This window comes from Antechinus flavipes, chromosome 1, assembly GCF_016432865.1.
Source record: "Antechinus flavipes isolate AdamAnt ecotype Samford, QLD, Australia chromosome 1, AdamAnt_v2, whole genome shotgun sequence".
In the NCBI taxonomy this organism is placed as follows: Eukaryota; Metazoa; Chordata; class Mammalia; order Dasyuromorphia; family Dasyuridae; genus Antechinus; species Antechinus flavipes.
Window position 1 is genome coordinate 561,336,804 of NC_067398.1, and position 25,172 is coordinate 561,361,975.

At 36.2% G+C, this 25,172-nt stretch overlaps 1 protein-coding gene across 1 annotated transcript in view; it reads left to right on the forward strand.

The window, feature by feature from the left end:
• The first annotated feature begins 1,638 nt into the window (after positions 1-1,638).
• Positions 1,639-25,172, forward strand: part of LYRM4 (LYR motif containing 4) — a 223,882-nt gene continuing 200,348 nt past the window's right edge. Inside the window, exon 1 of the mRNA XM_051970742.1 lies at positions 1,639-1,763. Within this exon, the coding sequence (XP_051826702.1) occupies positions 1,678-1,763 (86 nt within the window). The 5' untranslated portion in view covers positions 1,639-1,677. The remainder of the gene's footprint in view (positions 1,764-25,172) is intronic.

Sequence of the window (25,172 nt, forward strand, 5' to 3'; positions counted from 1 at the left end):
CCTTCTCCTTACAGCTTCACCGTGCACCCTTTGATTCCATATGCTATAACTATTCTGATCTCTGAGCTCTGTTTTTCTGCTCTGAACTCAATAAGAGCAGTCTTCTTTTGGTAGGAAAATATTAAAACCACAGGCAATGCTTTAGCTAGCTAAAAACCCATAGAGGGGCACGTGTGGTTAGCAAGCATGTTGCAATTGGCTGACAGGGTTCAAAACGGGTCCCTAAACTTAGCATCGTAGGCGCATATATCTGTAGTTGAAGCCATCCAGTCCAGCTCTCTCATTTGACAAGTTTCTTTACTGAAGACCAAAGAAGTGAAATGACTCAGAAATTCTGATTTGGAGGACTTCTGAGACCCAATTTTCACCTGAAAAGAAAGCCCCCGCATAAGCACCTCATTAAATTGCTCCGACTCTGCTAGAAAACTCTCTGAAAGGACAGTTTTATTACTACTTGAGGCAGCTCATACTACTATCAGAGGAAAGAAGGAAGGAGGGAGGGAAAGAAGAAAGGAACGAAAATGAGGATGGAGAGAAGGAAGGAACGAAAGTGAGGATGGAGAGAAGGAAGGAACGAAGGTGAGGAAGGAGAGAAAGAAGGAACAAAGGTGAGGAAGGAGAGAAGGAAGGAACAAAGGTGGGGAAGGAGGAAGGAAGCGAAGTAGAAGGACGGAAAGGTGGGTTTGGGGGGGGGGGGTCAAAGATTTCCTGATTTTTCTCTTTGCAAGTTCCACCGCAGAATAATATTTTAGATATCCGAGTCTTCTCTACGCTTGCCTAAAGAAATACAAGTAATGAAATTTGCACCCTATGAATCCTCAGCCTTTGAGATAGTAACTATTTCCCACCACAGGCATACTTAAGCTAAACAAGATTCAAATTCGGACCCAAGCACAGGATCTGAAAAGAGATAAAGGGGGAACAAATTAGAAGAGCTTGCAGCAAGGGGATGCATCACCTGCTTTACCTAAGATATATTTCTGTCTCCTACTCCCACAAAAAAAGACATCCCTGCCTGACATTTGCTACAGGTGTGGATCACAACAAACTTAGAATCTAATTCCTCTTCTGTAAAAAGTATGAGGGGCACTACTAGACCTTTGAGGTCCTTTTCCCAGCTCTAGAAGCTGGAAAAGCCAACTGTCACTCCTGTCAAGAATCTTGGAGTCCGAGAAGCATCCCAGCCCTGCGCCCCGTTGTTGGGTTCTATCTTCATGGGTTCTGCGTCGTCAGTACACTTGAAATTAACCAAATAGCAGAAAAGAACACGGGTTGGTACGGAGAGAGCGGGAAGAGACCTAGGCTAGATAGTGCAAACTTATTCTTTCCGGGTGCAAGCTCAACGAGCTTCCAGCTACAGATTGGGGCTCAGCCTGGGGGAGTGAATCCCCGCCGATGTTTTGACTTTCTTGGCTTCTTCGCTTAGCTGTCCACAGTGCTGCCTGTTTTCTTTTCACAAAACAACTCGGGCTCTAGAGCCTTTCGAGAGTCCAGCAGACGTCAGAGAACCGGCATAGACGGAAAGAAGGGCTCAGGACCTAGCCCGTAGGCCGAGGTCTTGAGTCGAACAGAGCTAGCACTTTGTGGGCTCCGGCTATTATTCGAGCCCGCCCGGTCGGGTTACGTGGGGCCTCCGGGAAAAGGACCCGTTTGTTTTCTGCCCCACCTCCTCCCAAAATGGCAGCCTCCAGTCGGGCACAAGTATTAGATCTCTACCGGGTGATGCTGAGAGAAAGCGGCAAGTTCACCTCCTACAATTACAGGTGACCCTCAGCGGACAAGAACCGGGGCTGGGACGGGGTGGGGAAGGGGTCGGGGGCAGTCACGGCCCGGGGGCATCCAGCTTTCCCCCCATATATATCCCCGGTACACAGCGCGAACGCACGCTGTATCCAAAGGGCGACACGGGGCGGGCACCTGGGGTGCTGGGGGAAGAAGGAGTGCGTCGAGGCTCCGTGTCCTGGTGAAGCTTGTAGATCTCTTCTCAGCTTGCTGCTCTGAAAGGCATAAAACGAAATACATGGGATGACGAAAGAAGCCAAACCGGTTATAATACCGTTATCCAAATGTTGGGGGGCAGCCCCAAGTTCACGAACTTAAGTTAGCACCCCTGGCCTGGGAATGCATCAAACTAGAACTCTGCTCCGCAGCAGGAAGTGTGGTTTTCCATGTTGGAATAAAATCCTTCCCTACGCGTGGTCGAAATTCAGGATTACTGACTTTCTAATAATTGTTATTAATAGTATTAATAATAATAGCTGACATCGCTCTGAGGCTTGCAGAGTGCTGGACACATGTCATCTTCTTTACTCTATAACTCTAGGATATAACTGACAATAATATGGCGCCGTGGGACACTTCTTAATGGTGTAAAGGAAAGGAGTGGTTTCTTTTTAAAGCGGGGTGGATATCTTGCTTAAGAAGCCTAAAACAAGCATTGGGACAGGACGGAAAGGAAAGGAAGAGAAGAAGGAGGGAGGAAGGGAGCGAGCTTCCTAGATGCAAGAAACTGGACTGTTTTCACCTGTTCTCTTTTCTCCATATGCCCTTCGTGAAAGCTGAAACGGGTGAATCACAGTAGGAAGGCTTCTGGGAAGAAATTAATGGATAACCTGTTGCTGGTACTAGAGATAGTGTCTAGTGTTATAGAACTTTCTGTCTCGGTCCAAATTCTGGTTACAGTTTTGTTTTTTTTTTTACAATATGACTGTGACATACTAGGAATCTCTGCATCTCAGCAATCAAGTCAGCTAATGTTCTCCAAAGTTCGATTAATAGAATTGGAGGGAGATGAGAAGCGCACTGTTCCTTTAATTTGGGTATTGTATTTAATTCTGAACTGAACTTTTTAAAATGAACTTAACAAGTTGGATGCTATACAGAAATGGACTACCAAGATAGTGATGAGACTCAAAGTTGTGGTATAGAAAATGATTTGAAGTAACTGGGGATATTAATCTGAATATATGTTAGATACCTGCAGACATTTGAAAGGTTTTAATTTGTGGTTCCAGAGAATAGTGGTAATTGCAGTCTGTTGATACAGTCGCAAACCTCAGATTACTATAAGAAAAAGCTTCCTATTAATTTTAATTGTACAGAAAATGAAATAGCCTCCATGAGAAGTAGTAGTTCCTCTATGACTGGCAGTGTTCATGCAGCAAACAAATGATCACTGAACAGAATGTTGTAGTAAAGATTTAGGTTGTTGAAAGATAAGTTAACTTCCAGAATTCATTCATTCAAAAAGCATTAAAATTCCTATTGTGTACTATGCTGAGAAAAATGCAGTGTTTCTGTAGGACTTGAGACCTAGAAAAATAGATAAGGACATACAAGAAATATATTACCAAATGCAAAAGACAGTGTTTTAGGTGCAAGAAAAGATCATTACCACTGGGAGAGCTCTTTGAAGTATCTATGAAGGAGGTAGGAGTTGAAGTGAGCCTTAAAGGATAGGTAAAAATGCAATAGGCAAAGAGGGAGATGGATAATATTTCTGACATAAGAAATGGTAAAAGCAAAAGTATGACAGTGGTGTCAAGTTCAAATAGAAATGGAGCTACCTGAAGTTTTTTAGCAGATGTGTGACACAACCAGATTTATGCAGAAATAAAATTAATAAGGCAGACTAAAGGATGTATTAAATAAGAGGAAAGATGAAAAAACTTAGAAAGTGAGCAGTTAAGACTTGAAGCAGGGTAGTAGCGATATGAATACAGAAGGGTTAGCTTCTAAGGATGCTGCAAAGAGAAAAAGGAAAGAAATGGTTGAATTATTAGAAACTGGAGATCTCACATACATAAACTCATAAAGCAAGGAGAAGCAAATTAGAAATAAAAATAATAGTTCATTTTTAAATATATTTAAACACACTTGATCACAGCTCAGAGTAGAAATGTAAACAAAAAAGAATATAGTATATTGGGGGCAGCTAGATGGCAAAGTGGATAGAGTACCAGCCCTGAAGTCAGGAGGACCTGAGTTTAAATTCCACTTCAGACACTATCTTTCCTAGCCAGGTGATCCTGGGCAAGTCACTTAATCCCAATTACCTCGGGGAAAAAAGAATACAGTATAGCTTAACAAATAGTACTGGCCTATTTTTGTGATTTCAATCAATAAGCATTTAAGCGTTTACTATATTCCCCCATTCTAGATAGGTAGATAAATATAAAGAAAAAAATATGGAAGAATGGAAGGAAATATTTTAGTTGGTGGAAGAACATTAACAAAAGAAGTAGGAAAGTCCATGTGTAGATGGCCTTTTGAACTTTGCTCTAACAAATCTAGGAATTCTAAGAAGCAAAGATGAAGAGGGTGTGGATTCTAGGCTGAGGAGGGAGGCACTCTATACAAAGGCTGCAGATGGAATGTCTTATAGAAGGAGCATCAGGTAACTCAGTTTGACTGTAACATAAGTATGTCAAAAAGAATCATTCTGGAGTAAGTCTGGAACAGTAGGGGGGACATCATTTGTGAAGTGCTTCAGGTATTAAAGGAGTTTATGCTTATCCTTGAGACAAGAGGAAACCACAGGAGCTTTTTAAGCAGGAAAATTATATGAAGCAATGAGCTTTGAGAATATTTTTCTTTGGCAGCAATGTGGAAGATGGATTGAAAACTGAAGAATATTGAAGTGGATCAGGGTTAGGTGCTATTTCCTAACTGTGTAGAAAGCCCATTAATAGTAGAGAGCAGATTGATAGTAGAACTACAGTGAACAATAATTAACAACCAATTTCACGTGGAGGATGAAGCAGAGGGAAAAGTCAAGGATGACTCTAAGGTTATCAAGTTGCTGATAAAAAGGATACTTAATAACCTTTATAGGAATAGGAAAGTTAACAGCAAGTCTTTTGTAGAGAAAAATGAAAACATTTGTCAGTGAAGTGAAAGGTACTAGCTTCTCAGCTCTGCCAGTGTGTGAACTTTGGAAAATTCTTTAACCTCTGTGATCCACAAATTACTCACTCAGGAAAAAAAATGGTAAACTCAATGATCTTTTGCAAGGATTTTGTTTTTTGCTTATTTGTATTAAAGATCTATATCTGAAGGCATGCCCATACTCAATAAACTCCAGTGACTTCCTCTTGCCTCTAGGATGAAAATATAAACTCTCTGTGTAGCTTTTAAAGTACTCTACAACCTGTCCGCAGTCTACCTTTCCAGGATTTTTGTATATTTTTCTCTCTAGTCTTTGATCTTGCCATTCCTGTATCCCTTGCATGTGATACTCCATCTACTATTTTTGAAACTTTTCACTGATTGTATCCCATTCATGAAAAATTCTCTTCCTTCAAGTCTCAGTTTAATCACCACTTTCTACTTCAAGATTATAATGATCCCATCAACTACTACTGTTCCATCCTTCAAAGTACCTTGTTTCTGACCACTTTTGTATTTATGTGAATTTATTCTTTTTATATCTTTCCCACTCCCCAGAGCCTACTACAGTACCTGGCTTTAATTGATTGTTTGAATGATATTTAAGCAGAAAAAGAGGAACCAGTGAAGAGGGAAAGAGTAAACATGCTGGAGAGAGGTGATTGATAGAGCAAAGTCCTGGAAAAAGGTGAAAAGAATGGGATAAAGAGCACAGACTAAAATGTTAGACTTGAGGGAAAAGAAAGAAGATACTTTCTCCAGTGAGCAAGAAGGAAAGGAAGAGAGGTTAGTTCAAGAGATATTTTGAAACAGAAAAGAATGTGTGATCCTTAAGGGGAGAAAAACAATTGGAGAGTTTCAGTCAAATAACTTTAATCTCAGTAAAGTAAGAGGTTAAGTTATCTGCTCAGTGTGAGAGAGTAGGGAGAGATGGTAGGGTAGAATAAATTTGAATCATAAGTATGAAAAAAGTTTGAAATAATTAATGGTAGTGAAGTTAATGGTAGTGAGATTAAGTTGATTTCTAACCATTTTACTAATTCTGCCCCTTTCCTTTGTTGAAATCAAACATAGTGGGCAGAAAATAGAAAACAAGATATGTTAATAAAGTACTGACATGTTAATACTTGTTATTCCTTCTGAAAGTATGAAGGATTTTTCTTTGAATTAGAAAAGGAGTCTGAACATTGTTTAATCAAAAATTATACACAACTGTAGTGATTCTCAAATGGATGAAATCTGTAAGTTGGAAGCCAGTCAGCAATTAGGCAAGAACCTAGTTTCTAAAAGGAAATTCTTCTTTACCTCTGGTGGTGGAGCAGGAGGCAGGGAGGAAGGGATTATTCTTTTTTCTCTCTCTGTCCCATCCATTAGTCAACTACTTTGAAATATAAGTATTCAACCAAAAGGACACCTTCCCTCTAGTGGAAAGGAGAAATATATATTCATTAGAAAAAGATGAACATAGAGAAGAAGTGACTCAGAGAAAAAAGTAGCTTCAAGGAGCATGATATCTGCAACAAAAAAAGAAGCCAGGTATAGCGTCAAGGGAGAATGGGCCTGACCACTTGGAACTCAGATAAACAATTCACCCAACCAAGGCATTTAGCCCAGTGAGATTTAGCTACTTCAATGAAAAACACTTTATAGGCATTGATACTTGATATATGAATTGCCCTTTATCTTATTCACTTCATCAGTCTTATTAATGAAGAATGAATGAAGTGAATAAGATATAGAAGCAATAGCAAGATCTGTACCTTCAGTCCTAACCATAATTGCCTGTTGGACATCCAATCTGCCTGGTGGCACTTAAAGCCCAAGATATTAATTCGTTTTCTTTCACCCAAAATCCCTCCCACCTCCCCAACTTCATTATTATTAATGTCTTTACAGATATTCTATCTTGCAACCTCAAGGTCATCACCACCTATCCATTAAGTTGTCAAGTCTTGTGGTTTTGATCTATACAACACTACCTTGGTGAAGACCCTCCTTACTTCTTGCTTAGACTATTGCAGGCTTCAAGTGGCTTTCAGTTCTCTCAATGTTTTCCCACTGTAAACCAACTATCATATACTTCCAAAAGTGATTTTCTTAAAGCTTTGGTCTGACCACCTAGTAAATCCCAATGACTCTCCATTACCTGTAAAGATCACATATAGACTTTTCCAAGGGACATTTGAAGCTCTTTACAATTCAAGTTGTCTAGACTTCTAACATTTTAATTCCTTATGCACACTTTGTGATCCAGTTACTTGAGGCTACTCATGTCTTTTACACATGATCCTCCAGTTCCCATTTCCATGCTTTTCTACCAATTGTCTCACACATCTTGGAGCCTCTCGTTCCTCGTCTTCACAAGAAGTGATTCCCTGATTTCCTTCAAGTCTCACTCAGCTCAAATCCCACCTTTAGTAGATCTCTCTCCATCTCCCTACTTATTAGTGACTTCTCCAAAATTACTTTCTATCTACTCTATATGTATCTTAACTTGATGTAGGTATTCCCTCATTAGAATATAAGCCTTTTGAGGGGAGTCAAGAATGATTTCAATAACTTTTAAGGAAAAATTAACTGAATATGCAAGAGGCAGAGGTTTAGGATATTGACCCCACTTCTGAGCAAAATGGATAAAAATAGAAAAAATTGTAATGGCCAAAGGAATCTCAGTAGTTTTGAAGCAAATAGTATAAAACTTCTGAGATGTTTGAACAGTAAAGGAAAATATAATTAACTTTTAACTTTTTAACTTAGCTCAACTTTTGCAACTAATTTTCTTTTCTTTTCTTTTCTTTTTTTTTTTTTTTTTTTTTTTGCTGTGGCAATTGGGATCAAGTTTCTTGCCCAGGGTCACACAGCTAGGAAGTGTTAAATGTCTGAGGTCAAATTTGAACTCAGGTCCTTCTGAATTCAGGATTGGTGCTCTATCCACTGTACTATCTAGCTGCCTCCTGCAACTAATTTTTTTTCTCTGGATCAGAGTATAAATTTAAAGATATTACACTGATTTTTCTGAGAGTAGTCAGTTTTCCAAAAATTTTTAACAAGTTACAGAAGGAAATATTTATTACAAAATGAATTTGTTTTATCTTTTATTAAAACTAAGAAAATGACAACTTCTTAATTGAAATACTTTTCATAATGCTTTGGCATGAAAAAGCCATTATGTTTCTCAATAACACAGAAATCCTCTATGGTCTACCCCCACATTAACACACAATTTTACAAAGATCTTTTCTATTCGTGATTCTTCATAAAATTGACTGATTTTGCAACAAGTGAAATACTATGGTTCCTCTTTTTTATTTATTAAATACAAGTGATTGTCTATGAAATAGTCATGAAATTCCAAATTTCATGAACAGGGCCACACTTTTGTTGTTCAGTCATGTGCAACTTCTCCATGATCCCCTTTGGGATTTTCCTGACAGAGATACCAGAGTGATTTGGCATTTCCTTCTCCAGATGAGGAAACTGAGGCAAACAAGGTTGTATGACTTGCTCATGGGTCACACAACTAGTAAGTACCTAAGTTCACATTTGAACTTGGGTCTTTCTGACTCCAGGCCTAAAACTATTCATTGCACCATCTTGCTGCACTGATAGACCTTTGCTTTGTCCAGATATTGATTAAACTTTTTCAATGCTGAGGACAATTACAATTCTACCCTATCTTGTCCTTTTCATTAAAACATGTCAGTTATACTGAAAACTCTCTTTAGGTAGCATTTCCATCAGATTGTCAAGATAAGAAATCTTCCCTAATATCAGTTTCAAAAACATATTGTACATATGTAATCAAATGAGCATCTTTAAATGCATCTCTTACTTCATCCATTCATGACGTAAAATAGAAAGGTTTTAGTAATTGCAAAGGTCTTAGGCAGTTCTTCTTCCTATTTTATTATTTGCTAGTGAAACCATTAAAACCTGCTTTGAATGTGATTTTTCAAGCATTGTTTTGACAGTTTGAATAGCTATTGTTAGTACCAGCATTTTCCATATCATTTGAGATTTTGTAAGCTTCATAGTTCAATAAGCAGCCTTACACAGTACACAAAATTATTTTAATGTCAAAAATATTTTTTTAAATTTTCATTTGTTTTTGATTAATACACATGTTTTTCTTGAACAGTTTTCTTGTTTTCCTAATGCATCCTACTTTCTTTATTAGAACGTTATTTGCAACTTAAGTATTCATGAGCAACAAGCAATGGCCTTTCCTTTTTCTCTATAGCAATATTTGTGAATTCAAGTGATAAATACAGTGGATCATATTTTCTGAATTTGTGCCTTTACTTGAGTGCCTAATTTAAACTTTGTTGCTTTTTTCTTGTACTTTGTTTCAGCTGGGTTAATTGATCTTTTCAAACAGTTTTGTTATTTTCCTATCACGAAATTCAAAATTATTATTAGAATATAATGTTTAACGTTTAACTGCTCTCAGATTATTTCAGTTTTTTTTATAGTTGAGTTTTTGACATCAGATTTTATTGTGAAATATAATAGATATGTAGTAGTTTTAACTATTAAAGATTACTCAATTTTAAGTCTGTATACTTTATATTAAAATACAGTAAACACTGGGTTGACACAACTCATCTTTATTATGAGCCTTCAATGATTGATAGTGATAGTTGCAAATCACACTAGCATTGAGAATCAACATACCTTGATTTAAATTTGACTTCATTTGCATATTCTGTATTCGATAATGGTTGAGCTATTAAGATGAGGTTACTATGCTAGTCATGTGTTAATTTTTATTTGAATTTTATTTGCACTGAAAAAAAGTTGTATTTAAGTGGAAGTTATACTTGGAAACATCTTATAATTTTGACTGTTGCTTAATCCCCATCCTTTCCACAAGAAGATCTTTTGACACTCTTTGGTATTAGTTGCCCCAGAGCTTGGACAACTGTCATAGACATTACTGCTAGGTTCTTTGTATGATTACATGATTGATAAGTCATAGAATTTCTAAAATTGGAAGGATCTTTAGAGATTGTCTGAGAGATTTTAGAGATTATAATAGTAGTCACTCATAATTGCTAGGATTTATTAAACATTTCAAGGTTTTCAGAGTACTTTACCTATGTTACCTGATTCAATCTTCAAAATAACTTTATAAATGCTAAAGATGCTATTATTACCATTTTATGCATTTCAAAACTAAGGCATGGACAAGTTAAGCAAATTGTCCAGTGTCAAAGTTATTTAAGTGTCAGAGGAAAAATAAAAACTCAGGTCTTTAGGATTCCAAGTCCAGAGCTCTTTCCCCCATGCCACTTCAAAAGTGTTTTAAAAACTGGGAAATGCTATAAATGCAAAGCATTATTATCTTATAGTCCAACTCCCAAACTTTAACAGTTGAAGAAACTGAATTTCAAAAATACTGAATTTTTCAACTTACCATAGCTAGTTACTGGCAGATTCCAGACTACAAACCCTATGAATACCATTTAGAACACTTTCTACTAAACTAAACAGCTTTCTTTTATCTGTTAAAAGAGCTGTGATCTCAATTCAAATAAAAAACATGACATCATAAATTTAGAAGTGGAAGGGACTTTGGCGGACATTTAGTCCCATTTTACAGATGAGAAAACTGAGACCAAAAAAAAAGGCTAAGTGACATGTCCTCAGAGGTGGTAAGTGGAAGAGCTAGAATTTGAAGGTGGTCTCTTAATCTCTAAATCATATCCTGTTTTGAAGGAAGAACCAGTAATATTTAGTAAGTGATGAGATATGGATGGGTGAGGATGACGAGTCAAAAAAGACTTTAAAGGAATGAATTGAGTGACTAGAAGGATAGGATTGTCTACAAGAGGGAAGTTTGGAGAGAAAGTCAGGTTTATGGGGGGAATGGGGAGAATATTTAAACATCAGTGAAAAGAGACTGGTGCTGAGAGAAGAAATTGGGCCTAGATATGACTGTGAGAGTCATTTTCCTAGAGATGTACTTGAAGCCATAGAAGCTAATAAGGGAGTGTAATGAGCCAATAGGACTGTGTAGAACAGGGCCTTGAGGGTATCAACATAATGGGAAGAGGACAGGGAGCATTCAGCAAAGGCAACAGAGAAGGTTAAACCCTATTCCAAAGCAGCTCAAAGTTTGAGAAACATCAGACCTGAAAAGAGAATGTTTCCATCTCATTACTCATCGTGCAGCTAAACCGATTATCTCATTTTACAGAGACGAGTTGAAATTATTAACTCTTAATAAATGTCACTTTTACTTTATTGTTGAGGTAGGTCCTTTCTTTCCTGTGCACTATGAAACAGAGTTAAAATGGCACAATAATGGACTCTCTGCAATAATGGCCCTAATGAAGGGAGTTAATTACTCATGCTTTGGAAAAACACTCACTTTCCAGGCCACAAGAGAACCATTTAATAAATCATCTATTCCAGTGAACACTGAATATCACTGTTTAAGGAACTGAAAATGTCAATGGACCTCCAAATATGAATATCTCTGGGTGGTTGTTTTTTCTACTAATAATCTCTCTAGTCTTGAGTTTGAGTAACTGTCATTGCAAATCTCACAATATGAGTTCTGACAAAATATAGGCAGCTAGGTGATGCCTTTATCAGAGTCAGAAAGACATGAATTTGAATCCAGCCTCATTTACATGCTGTGTGATCATAGTCAAGTTACTATTTGTACCTCAGTTTTGAAATCTGTAAGATGAAGATATTAATCTAAGCTACCTCACAGGGTTGTTGGGAAGATCAAATAAATTCACATATAAAGTGCTTTGTGAACTTTATAACACTGTATAAGTACTAGTTATTAATTTTACTATTATTGGTTTCTAATTGACCAAGCACTTAACTTTGATAGTTCACTGGATCCCTGAGCTCATCTTCCTGATGTCAGAACAAATTACAGCTTAGCTTATCCATACCTCTTTTTGTACAGTTTTCTTCTGCATTCTATAAAACTTCTGCTGAGGCCTTTCCTTTACTACTTTTCATATTTAATGATTAATAAAATAGATCGGAGCAGCTAGACTTAGGAACAATCTCACAGAGGGGACCAGTTTTCTTTTTTTTTGGGGGGTGGGGGGGAGAGCTGAGGCAATTGGGATTAAGTGACTTGCCCAGGGTCACACAGCTAGGAAGTGTTAAGTGTCTGAGGCCTATATTTGAACTCAGGTCCTCCTGATTTCAGGGCTGGTGCTCTATCCATTGAGCCACCTACCTGCCCCAGGAGACCAGTTTTCAATAAACCTAAGAGCGCAAACTTTTAGGGTAAGAACTGTGAAAAATTGGGAAGTCTGTTCTGAATCATTAAGAAGAAGAGAAAAACAGATTGAAACAGCTTATATTCTTCTCAGTCCTCAAAGTATCAAAGATGATGATAGCTGTAAATAGAGTTGGAGGGGCTAAGGGAAAATAAATATTCTTTGCATTATTGGCCTACTTAGCTTTTTTACCATGATTTCATATTATTGTAATTGAAAAGTAACTAACTTATTCTTTTCTTTTAATTCTGCTAACCTACCACTCAATATGGTATACAAGAAGATCAAAGACAGTGGCATAGAGCTCACATAGATCACATATCCATAGAAGTACTTTCTGTGGTAGGAGAATACAAGGAATAAAAGAGATTTCCATCAGTTGGGTAACTGCTAACAAATTGTGGCATATAACTGATCCATAAACATTACAATAAATTCAGAAAAATATGCAAAGAAATTGTGTATAAACAAAGCAAAGTAAATAGAACACAACCATCACCATAATGTAATTTTTTAAAAATTTTAAAAGCTCTTTTGACAAATTGTAATGTTAATCCAGAAAGGAGGTTTCTAATGATGTATATATCACACTAGTTTTAGTGAAAAGATGAGGAACTATACATGTGGAATATGGTATCTTTTGGGCAGATCTTGTAGTTGAGTTCATTGGTTTGATATTTAACTTTTTCATTCTTGCAAGAGAGATTTTGGTGAAATAATGACTAGGTTTAAGAAAAAAGTATAAATAAAACCGTAAAATATTTGGTTTGGGGCATCTGTATCACAACATAGCTGTCAACTTTTTGTGTCTCATTCTTCATATTCCTTATTCAATCACATATTTCCCTAACTGATTTAGGGGAGAAGGTGGAAAGAGCCCTGGCTCTGGAATGAGGACCAGGGTTCATATTTCATTCACTTAAAGCCTATGTGATAGTGGTGTGACTTGAGCATTCTGAACTTCTATTTCCTTACCTCATGGAATAAGAATTTACATCATTTTTTGTAAGCTTTTTATTTTCAAAACATATGCATGGATAATTTGACAACATTGACCCTTGCATAGCCTTGTGTTTCAAAATTTTCCCCCCTTTTTCCCTTATCTTCCCCTAGATGTCAAGCAATTAAACATGTTAAAATGTATGTTAAATCCAATATGTATAAACATATTTATATAATCTCTTGCTGTATAAGAAAAATCAGATTTTTAAAAAAAGTAAATAAGTAGGAAAACAAAATGCAAGTGAACAACAACAAAAAGAGTGAGAATGTTATGTTGTGATCCACATTCAGTTCCTATAGTCCTTTCTCTGGGTGTAAATGGCTCTCTTCATCACAAGATCATTGGAACTAGCATCAGTCATCTCATTATTGGAAAGAGTCACGTTCATCAGAATTGATCATCGTATAATATTGACGTCATGTACAAGGATCTCCTGGTTCTGCTCATTTCACTCAGCATCAGTTCATGTAAGTCTCTCCAGGCCTCTCTGAAATCATCCTATTGGTCATTTCTTAAGGAACAATGATATATCCATATATATCTATATATCCATAACTTATCCAGCCATTCTCCAGTTGATGGGCATCCATTCAGTTTCCAATTTCTTGCCACTACAAAGAGGACTGCCACAAACATTTTTGCACATGTAGGTCCTTTAACTCCTTTAAGATCTCTTTGGGAGACAAGCCCATAGAAACACTGCTGGATCAAAGGGTATGCACAATTTGATAACATTTTGAGCATAGTTCCAAATTGCTCTCCAGAATGGTTGGATTCCATCAACAATGTATCTGTGTCTCAGTTTTTCCACATACCCTCCAACATTTGTCATTATCTTTTCCTGTCATCTTAGCCAATTTGAGAGATATGTAGTGGTTTCTCACAGTTGTCTTAATTTGCATTTTTCGGATCAATAGTAAGAGCACCTCATAAAATTTAATCATCTCTTATACACAAGCCATCATTTATTATAAGATGTTACTTTCACCAACCATTCCATCTTGCTATCATCCTGAAGATCATGTATGACTTTGATTCCTTGGAAATATGATATTCTGTGACTTAGAATCATAAAGCATGATTCTAAAGCATATACTTATATTCCCAAGCATATATTTATGGTATATGCTGACATATAGTTAAAGTCATACATACTCTGGAGAGTATATAATTTGTGGAAATTCCATTCACTGATAGAGGTCATCACCTGTCCTAGACCTCTCTTTGCCTCGAGCACTAAGAAGATGAGTAACTTGGCCCATGATCACAAGTTGGCATATGTCAAAATTTGAATCTAGCTCTTCTGACTCTAATAATAACAATAATGATAATAGTATTTATGTAAAGCTTTAAGATTTGTGCAAAGCACTTGACATTATCACATTTGATTTTCACAACAACCCCGTGATTGCTATTATTTTTATTTATTTATTTATTTATTTATTTATTTATATTATTTATTGCTATTATTTTTGCAAATGGGGAAACTAAGGCAAATTAAGGGCTTAAATTATTTGTCCAGGGTTACAAAGCTAATAAAGCTGGATTCAGACTTAGGTCTTTCTGAGGCCTTGTCCAGCACTCTCTCCACTGTGCTACCTAATTATCTTTAAGGCCAGTTCTTTGTCCACTACATTGTATTGCCTCTCAGGAGAATACTGTTATTATTTTTCAATCATAGTAAAATAATTTTATAAAAGCCATCTCATAGCTTACTCTGATAGTAAAGGGAAGGGGCAGAAATTTTAAAATGATTTGTAGTAGTAGCATTTATAATACAATTTTATGAGTTAATCTCATTTCACATGGAACCTTTTTCAGTCATCAGATTTAGTAGGAAATAATTATTGTAGACTTCTGAGAGATTATTATAGTTATTATAACATTTTCCCAGTTGGAAGGTAAATTCCTCAAATTAAATACAGACTCAGTGTCACTGACTGACTGTCACTTACTAGCCATAAAACCCCAAATAATTTTGGATGAATTTTAGGATCCCTCTGTAGCATGAGAGAACAGTTAGCAAGGTTTCATTGAGTAGGGACAAAGTTTGATTTCAATGAACAAAATGGGATCTCTTCTCCCTGCAGTAAATGCCAAAGTACTTATATAATTGATCCTGGGATCAAAATGTCCTTTGTACAGCCAACCTTCTATAACAAAAGTTCCAAATACCATGAAGAAAAACTAAATTGCATTACGTTATTTATTAGTTGTAAATCAGTTGCTCCACTGGGTGCTGTACAGGGATGTAAGGGGGAAGATTATTGCCATTGTTACTAAAAGCAATGGACATTAAGTAACTTAAAGAGAAATAAAGCCGTACAAGAACCTGATGGCAAACACAGAAGCATACCAAGTGGGATGAAGCTGCTATGATATTTCAAGAACCTTGAGAGAATGGTTTTAATTGACATAGAAAACTCTATAAATAACTCTTAATTCTTATTTCAACTCTTATAAGTTGGGCGTCTTCTTTCTTCAATTGTTACATATCCAACTCTTCTCAGTTAGAAGCCTGAAACATCAATTCTTGGACTAAAAGAAGTTCCTGCCTTCACTCTATGAAAGATTAGTTTGTGTCTGGATCTAAAAGGAGGTTCCTCTTGACAAGAGGTTGTCAATGTTGAGGAAAAGAGAAAGAAACGGGTTTGTAGGTAGCAGAAAGGGAGCCAGAAAATCAGGAAAGATGGGGACAATATGCTGGAAAAGATGAGAGGACATGAGATTGAAGGTACAAATTTGAAAAATTGATGTTGGCAAGAAGAGCCACCTTTTCCCCAACGGAGAATGTCCAAGTGACATGAGAAGAGATGGGGAGAAGAGGGAGCTTTTGATGAATAATCTCAGTTTTTTGTTTGTTTTTGAAATATGAATTGAAGTCCTTAACTGAATGTTCTGATGGGAGGCTTGAGGAAGAATAAAAAAAAAATTTGGAAGAGTTGTTATCATTACCAGAACAGCAAATTAGGAAGATACAAAAGGATTGCCTTACTTCAATAGGAGCTCATTGAAATTATGTAGCCTAAATCTGTAGTGGAGCCAGTCAGCACAATTCTGTGATTGTCTCCAAGCATGTGAACAGTAGTGATGGTGGGAGTAATACAGGGATTGACTGTAGACTGAGGGACAAGGTATTTGAGTGTAGAGTTAGATATTAACCAAGGGGTTGAGATAATGATGAGAGAAGAGCATTAGCCAATGCAGGGGTGATGACTTGTGAAAAAAATTGAAGGGTGGCAGTACAATGAAGGGAAACAGGAGTATGGGTTCTTAAGTAGAGGGAAAGATGGAATGATTAAAGTTTACTCAGTATAGGAATTTCAGAATTCAACATACACTTATGGATGATGGCAAAAACAATCACTGTATATATCTGAACTAGGTCATAGAAATCAAATAGCTTGAGAAACTGTTAAGATATTTAAGCAGATGTCAATATATAGCATCATTGTGTATGTTGAAATCCTCTAGTATGAGAGCAGTGATTGGGATCGGGATGAGGGTAGGGTTGGGGGGAGGAAGGGGATTGGGAGGGAAAGGAACATTATTTTTTAGATTTATTTTAAATTTTACTGTTTAATTAAATCTTGAATTAGTTCTCTATTAATACCATTGTGTTCTTTGTGTAACCTACAATATTTTGTCAATATATTTGTTATCATCAGACCCCTTTTTAATGCTACCAAGGACAGAAGCAATTATGAGTTTATGAATGCCTGAAATTTTTTGTTAGTCCTTTGAAATAAAATTGATTATTCTTTGTGACTGAATGAATACTTTGAGACTCCTTATTTTTATTAGGATTGTACCATTATCTCAGATTGCCCAGTAATGATTTTGAAAAACTAGTAAAAATTTAATTGAAAATATTTGTTATATTAACTGTTTTAAATGTGGATATTTTCCCCAATGCTTTGAATTTTCCAGTATCTGCTTTGGAGGAAGAAAATACTAAAAATATTCAGAACAACTGTTTTGGTGGGTAAAAAGTATTGATCCAAGCTAACATCTTTGGTTTTGAAAACTCAAAAGTAAAATGTGTTAGATTTCCCCCTAATTACTAATTGATTTCTGTAAAGGCTCTAAGGTAGCAATAGCCTGAGGTTTTCTTCATCTGAGAGGCCTTTGAGCTCTTCTACAGTTGAATAGAATCAAGGCTTTTTTGTATGTATAAAATAGAATTACATATAGTTTATTTGAAAACTGCTTTAGTAAGGGCAATGGAAAACTTAACAACTCTGGTAGTGTGATTCATGAAAATAGCTGCATATCATTTGTATAATTTGGAGAATGAAAGTAATTTTAGAACATTTTGCTCCCTCACACAGCTCCTATTCCAAGAGCCTCACACTCTCAGGTAGTAGATTTTTGCATATATATCAGCTAACCTAATTAAGTGAAAGAGCTGGATCAGTTCAATCCATCAAAAATGATTATTGTAATTTGAGATTTACAAAACACATTCCTCATAACAACTCTGCAGGGTTATTATTTCCACTTTACAGATAAATAGAGGCCCAGAAAGTTGAATTAATTTATCCTTGTTCAGACAGTGTCATAGCTAGTTTGAGAATTTTTATACTTAAGATTCCAAGAGGTTCAATATAGATCCCCATGACACCTTTCTAAATTAGTAATAGTAATACCTTGAGGATGCTGACTCTTTCAGTTGATCCCTTTCTGTACCACTTTCTCTCCTCTATTCGGTGAACCTCATTTAGTTTCCAGGAATATGGCATAATAATTCAGCACTGCAACATACTAATTATCCATGAAAATAGAAGCTAGTAGCCATTAATAGTAAAATGTTATTTGATAGTACATTTTTAAAGATCTCATATGTAGCAAAATGAAGTGTACAGGAAAACACTATTCACAATTAGAAAAAAATAAAAGAGGGATGTGGAGACATGCAAAAAATTTCCACCTTTTTCATTCAATGAAACTCTGACTCACAGATTTAACCAAACTTATAAATTGTTCTCTTAATATCATGAATAAGTAAACAGATAGAGCACTGTCAGGAAAACTCTTCTTCCTGAGTTCAAATCTGCTCTCAGACTCTTTTTAGATGTGTGATCTCGGGTGAATCACTTAACCTTATTTGTCTTGGTTTCCTTCTCTGTAAAATGAATGAAAGAAGGAAATGGCAAACCACGACAGTGTCTTAGCCAAGAAAACTCCAAATGGGGTCACGAAGAGCTGGACATGACCAAAAATTGCCGGAACAGCAAATGACTGCGTTTATGGGTGAGGCTTGGACATGAGCCTAAATACAGTAAACATTTAAAGGATAGTCTGCTCTAAGCATAAGGACAACAGTTTTTTCTAAGTGCCTTAATTTGGGTTATTATGTGCTTCTTGCTATTGCAGTTATAAACTGGCTCCACTGGTTCCATAGCACTGGTGAAAGCATTCCCAGCCTGGTGTGGAGTTTCAGAAAACAAAGACCAGGAAACTCTTCCACAAAGAACAAAAACAATGTGAGAGAAGAGGGGGTGAAAGTCAAAGGTGATAACTAGGATGTGGATCATGAGAGCTGAAGTCAGAAAAGCAGAAAGTGGTGGCTCAAAACCAGAATTTTTTTTTTAAGTATGAGTTTTAGAAAGGTAAAGAGGTCCTGGTATTCATTATCAAGGTGGAAGCCTGGTATAGTACACTGAATCCTAGATTTTTAGTCAGGAAGATATGAGTTCAAATCCCATCTTAGTTATTTACTAGTGTGATCCTGAGCAAATCACCTAATTTCTCTCAACCATAATTTACTCATCTATAAAATGGAATCACTAACCTCACAGAGTTAGTGTAAGAGTCAATTGCTATCATAAAAATACTTTGCAAACTTTTAAAGTGCTACATAGATGTTAGCTTTTTTCATAAAATTCTCTTAATGTGGGGTCCTTAATGTTCAATGGATAGAAAGGAGTAAAGAAAGAAGTAGATGGATAAATAGGTAGATGATAGAAAAGAAAGAAGGAAAGAAAAGAAGAAAGAAGGAAAGGAGATAGATGGATAGATAGATAAATAGAAAGGAAGGAAGCGAGAGAGATTATTAGGTTGCCTTCTTTTTTCCCCCATTTCTAGACTTATGCAGTTGACCCAGCCCTGCCACTCCCTTCGATTTCTCAGGTGGATAACTCTCTTCTGCCATTCTTATTCTTCTCCTGACATAAGCTGTATCTAAGTGACAATAATAATACTTCTTGACAATAATCACAGTGATAAATGTACATGTTGGGCCCATATTTTTTTTTAACATAATGTAAACACCTCTTATCACTTTCAAATCATTTCTCTCACATAGAAAAAATCTTTATGCTTTTAATACATTGTTATTGTTTCTTATGTTTTTGAATCCCCTACAATTGTTAATAAGCCCCTATACTTCCCTTCTCAGTTAATCATTCTTTATAACAAAAAATTTTTTTAAAGATGCTTCTAACTAGAAACAAGAATAGATGCTTATTGATTGGGATATGCCTAAGCAAATTGTGATATGTGGATTTAATGAAATGTTATGGTGCTGTAAGGAAAGACAATTTAATTCAATAAACATATATAAAGGCCTTTCTATATGCTAGGAACTGTACTAAATGTTAGAGATACCAATATGGAAAAGAAAGTTAGTCCTTGCCCTTGAAGAGTTGACTATCTAACAAGGAAGACAATGCACAAAATGAAGCTAGAAAGAAAGGATGGGGTGGAGGAGGACACCAGGGAGTACTGGAGCTACTTATTCCATGGACTTCAAACAAAGGCCTATATTCTATAAATAGAATGTGGAGTAAGCATGATGAACACAGAGAAACATGGAAAAGACTTACATGAATTAATCCAAAGTGAAATAAGTAAAGCTAGGAAAACACTAATATTCTAACAGTGTAAATTACAGATTCTTAGCCTCAGATCCATAGACAACCATTACAAAGCTTGTTTTTTTTTTTTTAAGTATAAAATAAATTAATCATTTTAAGTTGTAGAGTTGTGATACCTGCACTTCTGTTTTCTTCTATGCATTTTTTTAAAAAATGCTTTAATGATGACATTTTCTTTCTTTTCATTTCCTTTGCATTATTTTCACTAATTCCCTACCACTCCTCAAATCACTCTCCTAGGTTCTTTAGCACCTCCTTTGCAACATACAGATAGAATTGAGTGACACAAATCCACACATTGATCATGTTTGAAAATATGTCTTTTAATCTCAACTATGATTCCATCACCTCTCTGTCAGGAAGTGCAGGTAATATATGCTTCATCATCATTCCTGCAAAGTGGTGATTGGTCATTGCAATGATCAGAATTCTTAAGGCTTTTCAGAGTTGTATAAATAGTTCTAATGCTACTTTCCACTCTATATTACTACTTCCTACTTTCTCAAAATCCCTCTCTTTTTGAATTTTGAATTTTTGAATATACTACAATAATATTCCATTATGTTCATCTTGCATATTTATTTAATCATTATCCAATTTTTAGCCGGCTCCATTTTCCATCCTTTCTTGTATGAATTCCCTATTTCCCTAATCACTTTAAAATATATGCCTAGTAGTTGTTTCCCTAGGTCAAGAGGTATATACAATTCAGTGACTTTTGGAGGTATACTTCCAAATTGCTTTCCAGAATAGTAGAGCCAATTTATATCCCTAGGAAGGTGTGTTCATATCCTCCTGTGGTCCCTTCAAAAATTGTCATTTTCTGTTTTTGTCAACTTTTACTACAAAGGCTGAACCTCTTAGTTGTTTTAATTTGCATGTTTCTTGTATTTAGTGATTTAGAACAATTTGGATTTTTACCCTTGAAAACTGCCCTTAACTTCTTAATCTGTTGGGTATAGCTATTCTTCTTATATATTTAAATCAGTTCTCTGTATTTCTTGGATCTCAAACTTTTATCAGTGAAATCTTATCCTTTGTTTTTAACCTTTTTTTGTTGTTGTTGTTAAAGATTCTCCTAAAAAGGATCCTATAAAATCTTGAAAGTTGATTCAGACTCTGGAAACTCTTACTGTGATAGGTAGAACAGCTCTCCCTCCCCTCATCGTAAACTCTTTTTCTTGTGTTATAGATTCTCTTGTTAAATTAAATGTTTGTATCCCTGGAAACTGAACTCAACACAGCAGGCCAAACTACCAGGAATTGTTTCTTTCTCTTTTTTTGGCCATTTTATATCCCTTGAATATAAGATAACACTTGGAAGACATACTAGTCTTTAAATTCTTGCTGCTTAATTGATAAGTGTTTTTTTTTTTTTAAGTTTATTCAAATGGAATTTAACCAAAACTTGCAAATGCAAAACAAGAAGAGGACATGTTGTCCTTGAGCTACAACCAGTAATACATAGTGATCCAAAACTACACTTAGTTCAAATTTAAGCCTTAGTAGTTATAAAACTGCATTAAAAGTTTTGGGACACTCCATATACATGGTCACTGATATGCTTAATTCCTTTTACTTAGCTGATGGGGAAACTAGTATGGTATAGTAGAAAGAATATTAGATTTGCAATCAAAGAATCTAGATTCAAATTTGGCTCTGTCACATACTACGTGAGTAACTTTGAGCAAACCATTTAAGGTCTTATCTGTGAAATAAAGGGGTTGGAACAGATGACTTTAAAAACCTCTAAATATTTGATACATTTTTTTTTTTTAAAGCAACATCATCTAAGGAACCTATGTAAAAACTTTATATGTGGGACTTGTTAGAAATCTTCAGTTTTTATTAAATTTATATTTTAAAAACTATTTTCTTGAATGATAACTGCTAGTATAACATAGTATAATAAAATATTCCTCACAAATGGCAGCATCTATATAATCATGGTAATTACTTCTAATCCAGGATTTTTTAGATATCTTTGTGTAACAGATTTATATTTCAGCTGCAAGATTATTAACAGGGAATTGTTTTCCTGAATTTTCATAACCCTGGGGAATTAGAAGGAAATCCAGTAGTTGACTTTCATTGGACTCTGTAGTTTTTTATTCCCCTTTAAAAATGGAAGAAAAGTATATTACATGCATGCTCTTTGTGTGAGACTGCCTGGAGGGTTTTTGCCTTTTCTTTTATATTCTAATTCATCAGACTAAAAGAGTTTTCCAAACCCTGGAATTTAGATGAAGAGAATATATTTGATTTATATTCTATTCTCAGGATCTTTAACACCTGCTAGAATGCTTTAACACCTGGACTTCTAGTGAAAACTAACATTCTTCTTTACCTTCAGGTAAACAGCTGGGAATGTCTCTGTATGAGGAAGGCAGATCTTGGCCAAAAGTATTCAGCTCTTTAAGGCTTAAAAATGTACTTGAAAAAGTGCAAGTTGCTATTTTACAGTTGAGGAAACTAAAGCTTAATGGACTTAGCACTTACACCCCTCACTCACTGTGCTCTACACTGCTAGTGTTTGGTCCTCTCTTTTCACTTGACGATGGGAGCTCAGGAACTCAGGTTTCAGCAATGCTGAGCAATTCTAAAGTCTGACCACATCTCATGGTGGTTCTCCAATTCCAGTATCAGCGTGGGAAGATGCTACAACTAAAAAACCTCATTCTGTTCCCTTTCACTGTTGCAGCTTCAGGCATAAATGGATTCCTTCAATTTTCAGCACTTTATGCTATTTCTAATTTTTCTGCCATCAATCAAATTAAACTTCCTTCTATATAGACTTTAGCCAGCTTCTTCCAGTGTGATCTGGTGGCATAGATAGTATATCTCAATGTCTTCTTAGGTGTACAAAGTCACAGGCAGGTTCATTTTTCCACAGTCTTGGGAGAAGTTCTTGCTTTCAACTAGCATCCCTAAATCACAATAGAAATTTAATATTTTGCTCAACATAGCACATTTGTTATAAGGCTAAGCTAGGTCTAATATCCAGCCTTCCTGACTCCATGAGAATTGTGACTGCAGCATGCTGGGTGAGGGTTTACATGGGAATGGGGTTGAGTGTATTCATTCATTCAATACAAATTAATGAGTCCCAAACTCCCTGAGATCTATGAGGAGCACATAGTGGAAGATAGCTGATATAAAGGAATTTATAGTTCAGAAATGGAAATAAGACAAATGTGTCAATAATTATATTATGACAATTCATTTGAAGAAGCACAAAGTGATTAGTTTTACTTCTTCCTAGAGGTCATATATGGCTAGAGGAATTTTTTTTTTATCCTCCTGGCCCTCAAGTCTCAGCTGTGGTTCCTAAAAGCTATAGCATGCACGCAGCTACATCCTGGTAAAACCATCTCAGCAGACGCGCCAAAGTTGAGGGTAACTGACAAGCCTCAAACTCATCGGCAAATTTGAAGAATATCTACCCCAAGCATGAGAAATACAATAAATGGATCAGAACAATTTTGTTAAATGTTTGTGGCAGACCTTTTTATAGCGGCAAGGAGCCAAAAGTTGAGTGGATGCCCATCAGTTGGAGATTGGATGAATAAATTGGTATATGGTTATGGAATATTATTGTTCTGTACGAAACAATCAGCAGGATGATTTCAGAGAGATCTGGAGACTTATAGCATGGTATTATAAATATAATAGGATTTAATGCAAGGACAAATTGGAGGGAAGGGAAAAAGAGGTGATCCTTAGGTGCCTGAGAAACTATTAAAACTGTAAATAAGGGAATCAATGAGGAGGCTATTATATCTATCCAAGAGAGAAGTAATATTTTAGCATAAGCCAGAAGGCAGGACTGTTGGTTTGTAGAGCAGGAAAACAGAAGATGTTTTCAGTAGCCTTCAGAAGACCCTTATGGATACCAACCTGGCTTCTGGCTCCAATGGTCTGGCTCACAGCGCTAGATCTCGCAAAGCTAGCAGACCCTCACTAGGCGTACAGAGTGAAATTACCAAGATAGCTTTTCTGGTGTATTAATGTCATTATTCCAGGGATTGAGTGTCCTTGGGTAAAGTCTTGTACACTTTCCCATGTTGTAAATTGCTCAACACCTTAGACAGAATACACCAGTTTGGTAGGTGATGGCTGTATCACAAGGTCAGTGACAACAGTGTTTTTGATTCCTCCCTTATTCTCTTGTCCTTACCTGGATCAGAGATTGTGGACTCAGATAACTTGAACCTGAATGAGGATAAGTTGCAGGGTGAATGGGATAGAGGAAACCAATACCATAGAATTAACAAATCTCAGTGAATGGTTTAAAGTTGAGGAAGAGAGAATCAAGTCAACATGTAGGTTTCTGGGCTTAGTGATTGGAGAATATTGGTAAGAGTGGTGGTGATAAGAAAAATCAGAAGAAAGAATAGCTTCAGGGAGCTGATTTTTACACAATTTAACAAAATTTTATTTTCTAATTATTACATGTATTATATATAAGGTAATGATAGGTTCTGATAGTCTCTGTCTTGAAAGCTTTTAAATTCCACTAGAACAGAGTTGGAGAATGTCCTGCCAGCAGGCCATATAAGGCCCCTCAAATAATTTACTAAGCCAACCACAAGTGATAATGAGCAGAAAGTCAGATTCAACCTCCCACTGCTTGAGTTCCCTAAGTTGACAATTTTGTATGGCCTGCTAATGATGTTATAACTATCCAAGTAGTTCTTGACAGATAAAATGTCCCCCATCCTGCACTAGGAGAATATATCATGTAAAAGGAAAATTGAGAAATGAGAATGTGCCAGTAAAGGAGGAGATTGATCAGTGATGCTTTCCCGGAGCAGTGGATGCTTGACTGACTACCCAAGCCTTGAAGGAGGAATGCAAAGAAGAAATAAGAGATGAAGAAAGGGTCATTACAGACAGATGCACAGAAAGAAAGACTTGAGTTTGGGAAATAGCTATAGTCCACTTTGGGTGGCATATAGAAAGCATAAGGGAGAACATGTGAAGTAAGTTTGTAAGGATAGGTGCTGTACAGTGGAGGATACTAAATGTCACCTCAAGGAGTTTGGGCTCATGAAGGTAATTTTGAAAACTGTGGAGAGTGGCCTGAAGAAGGGAGTGTCTGGAAGCAGGGAGCTCAGTTAGAAGATTTTCACCATCCAAGAGATGATGAGA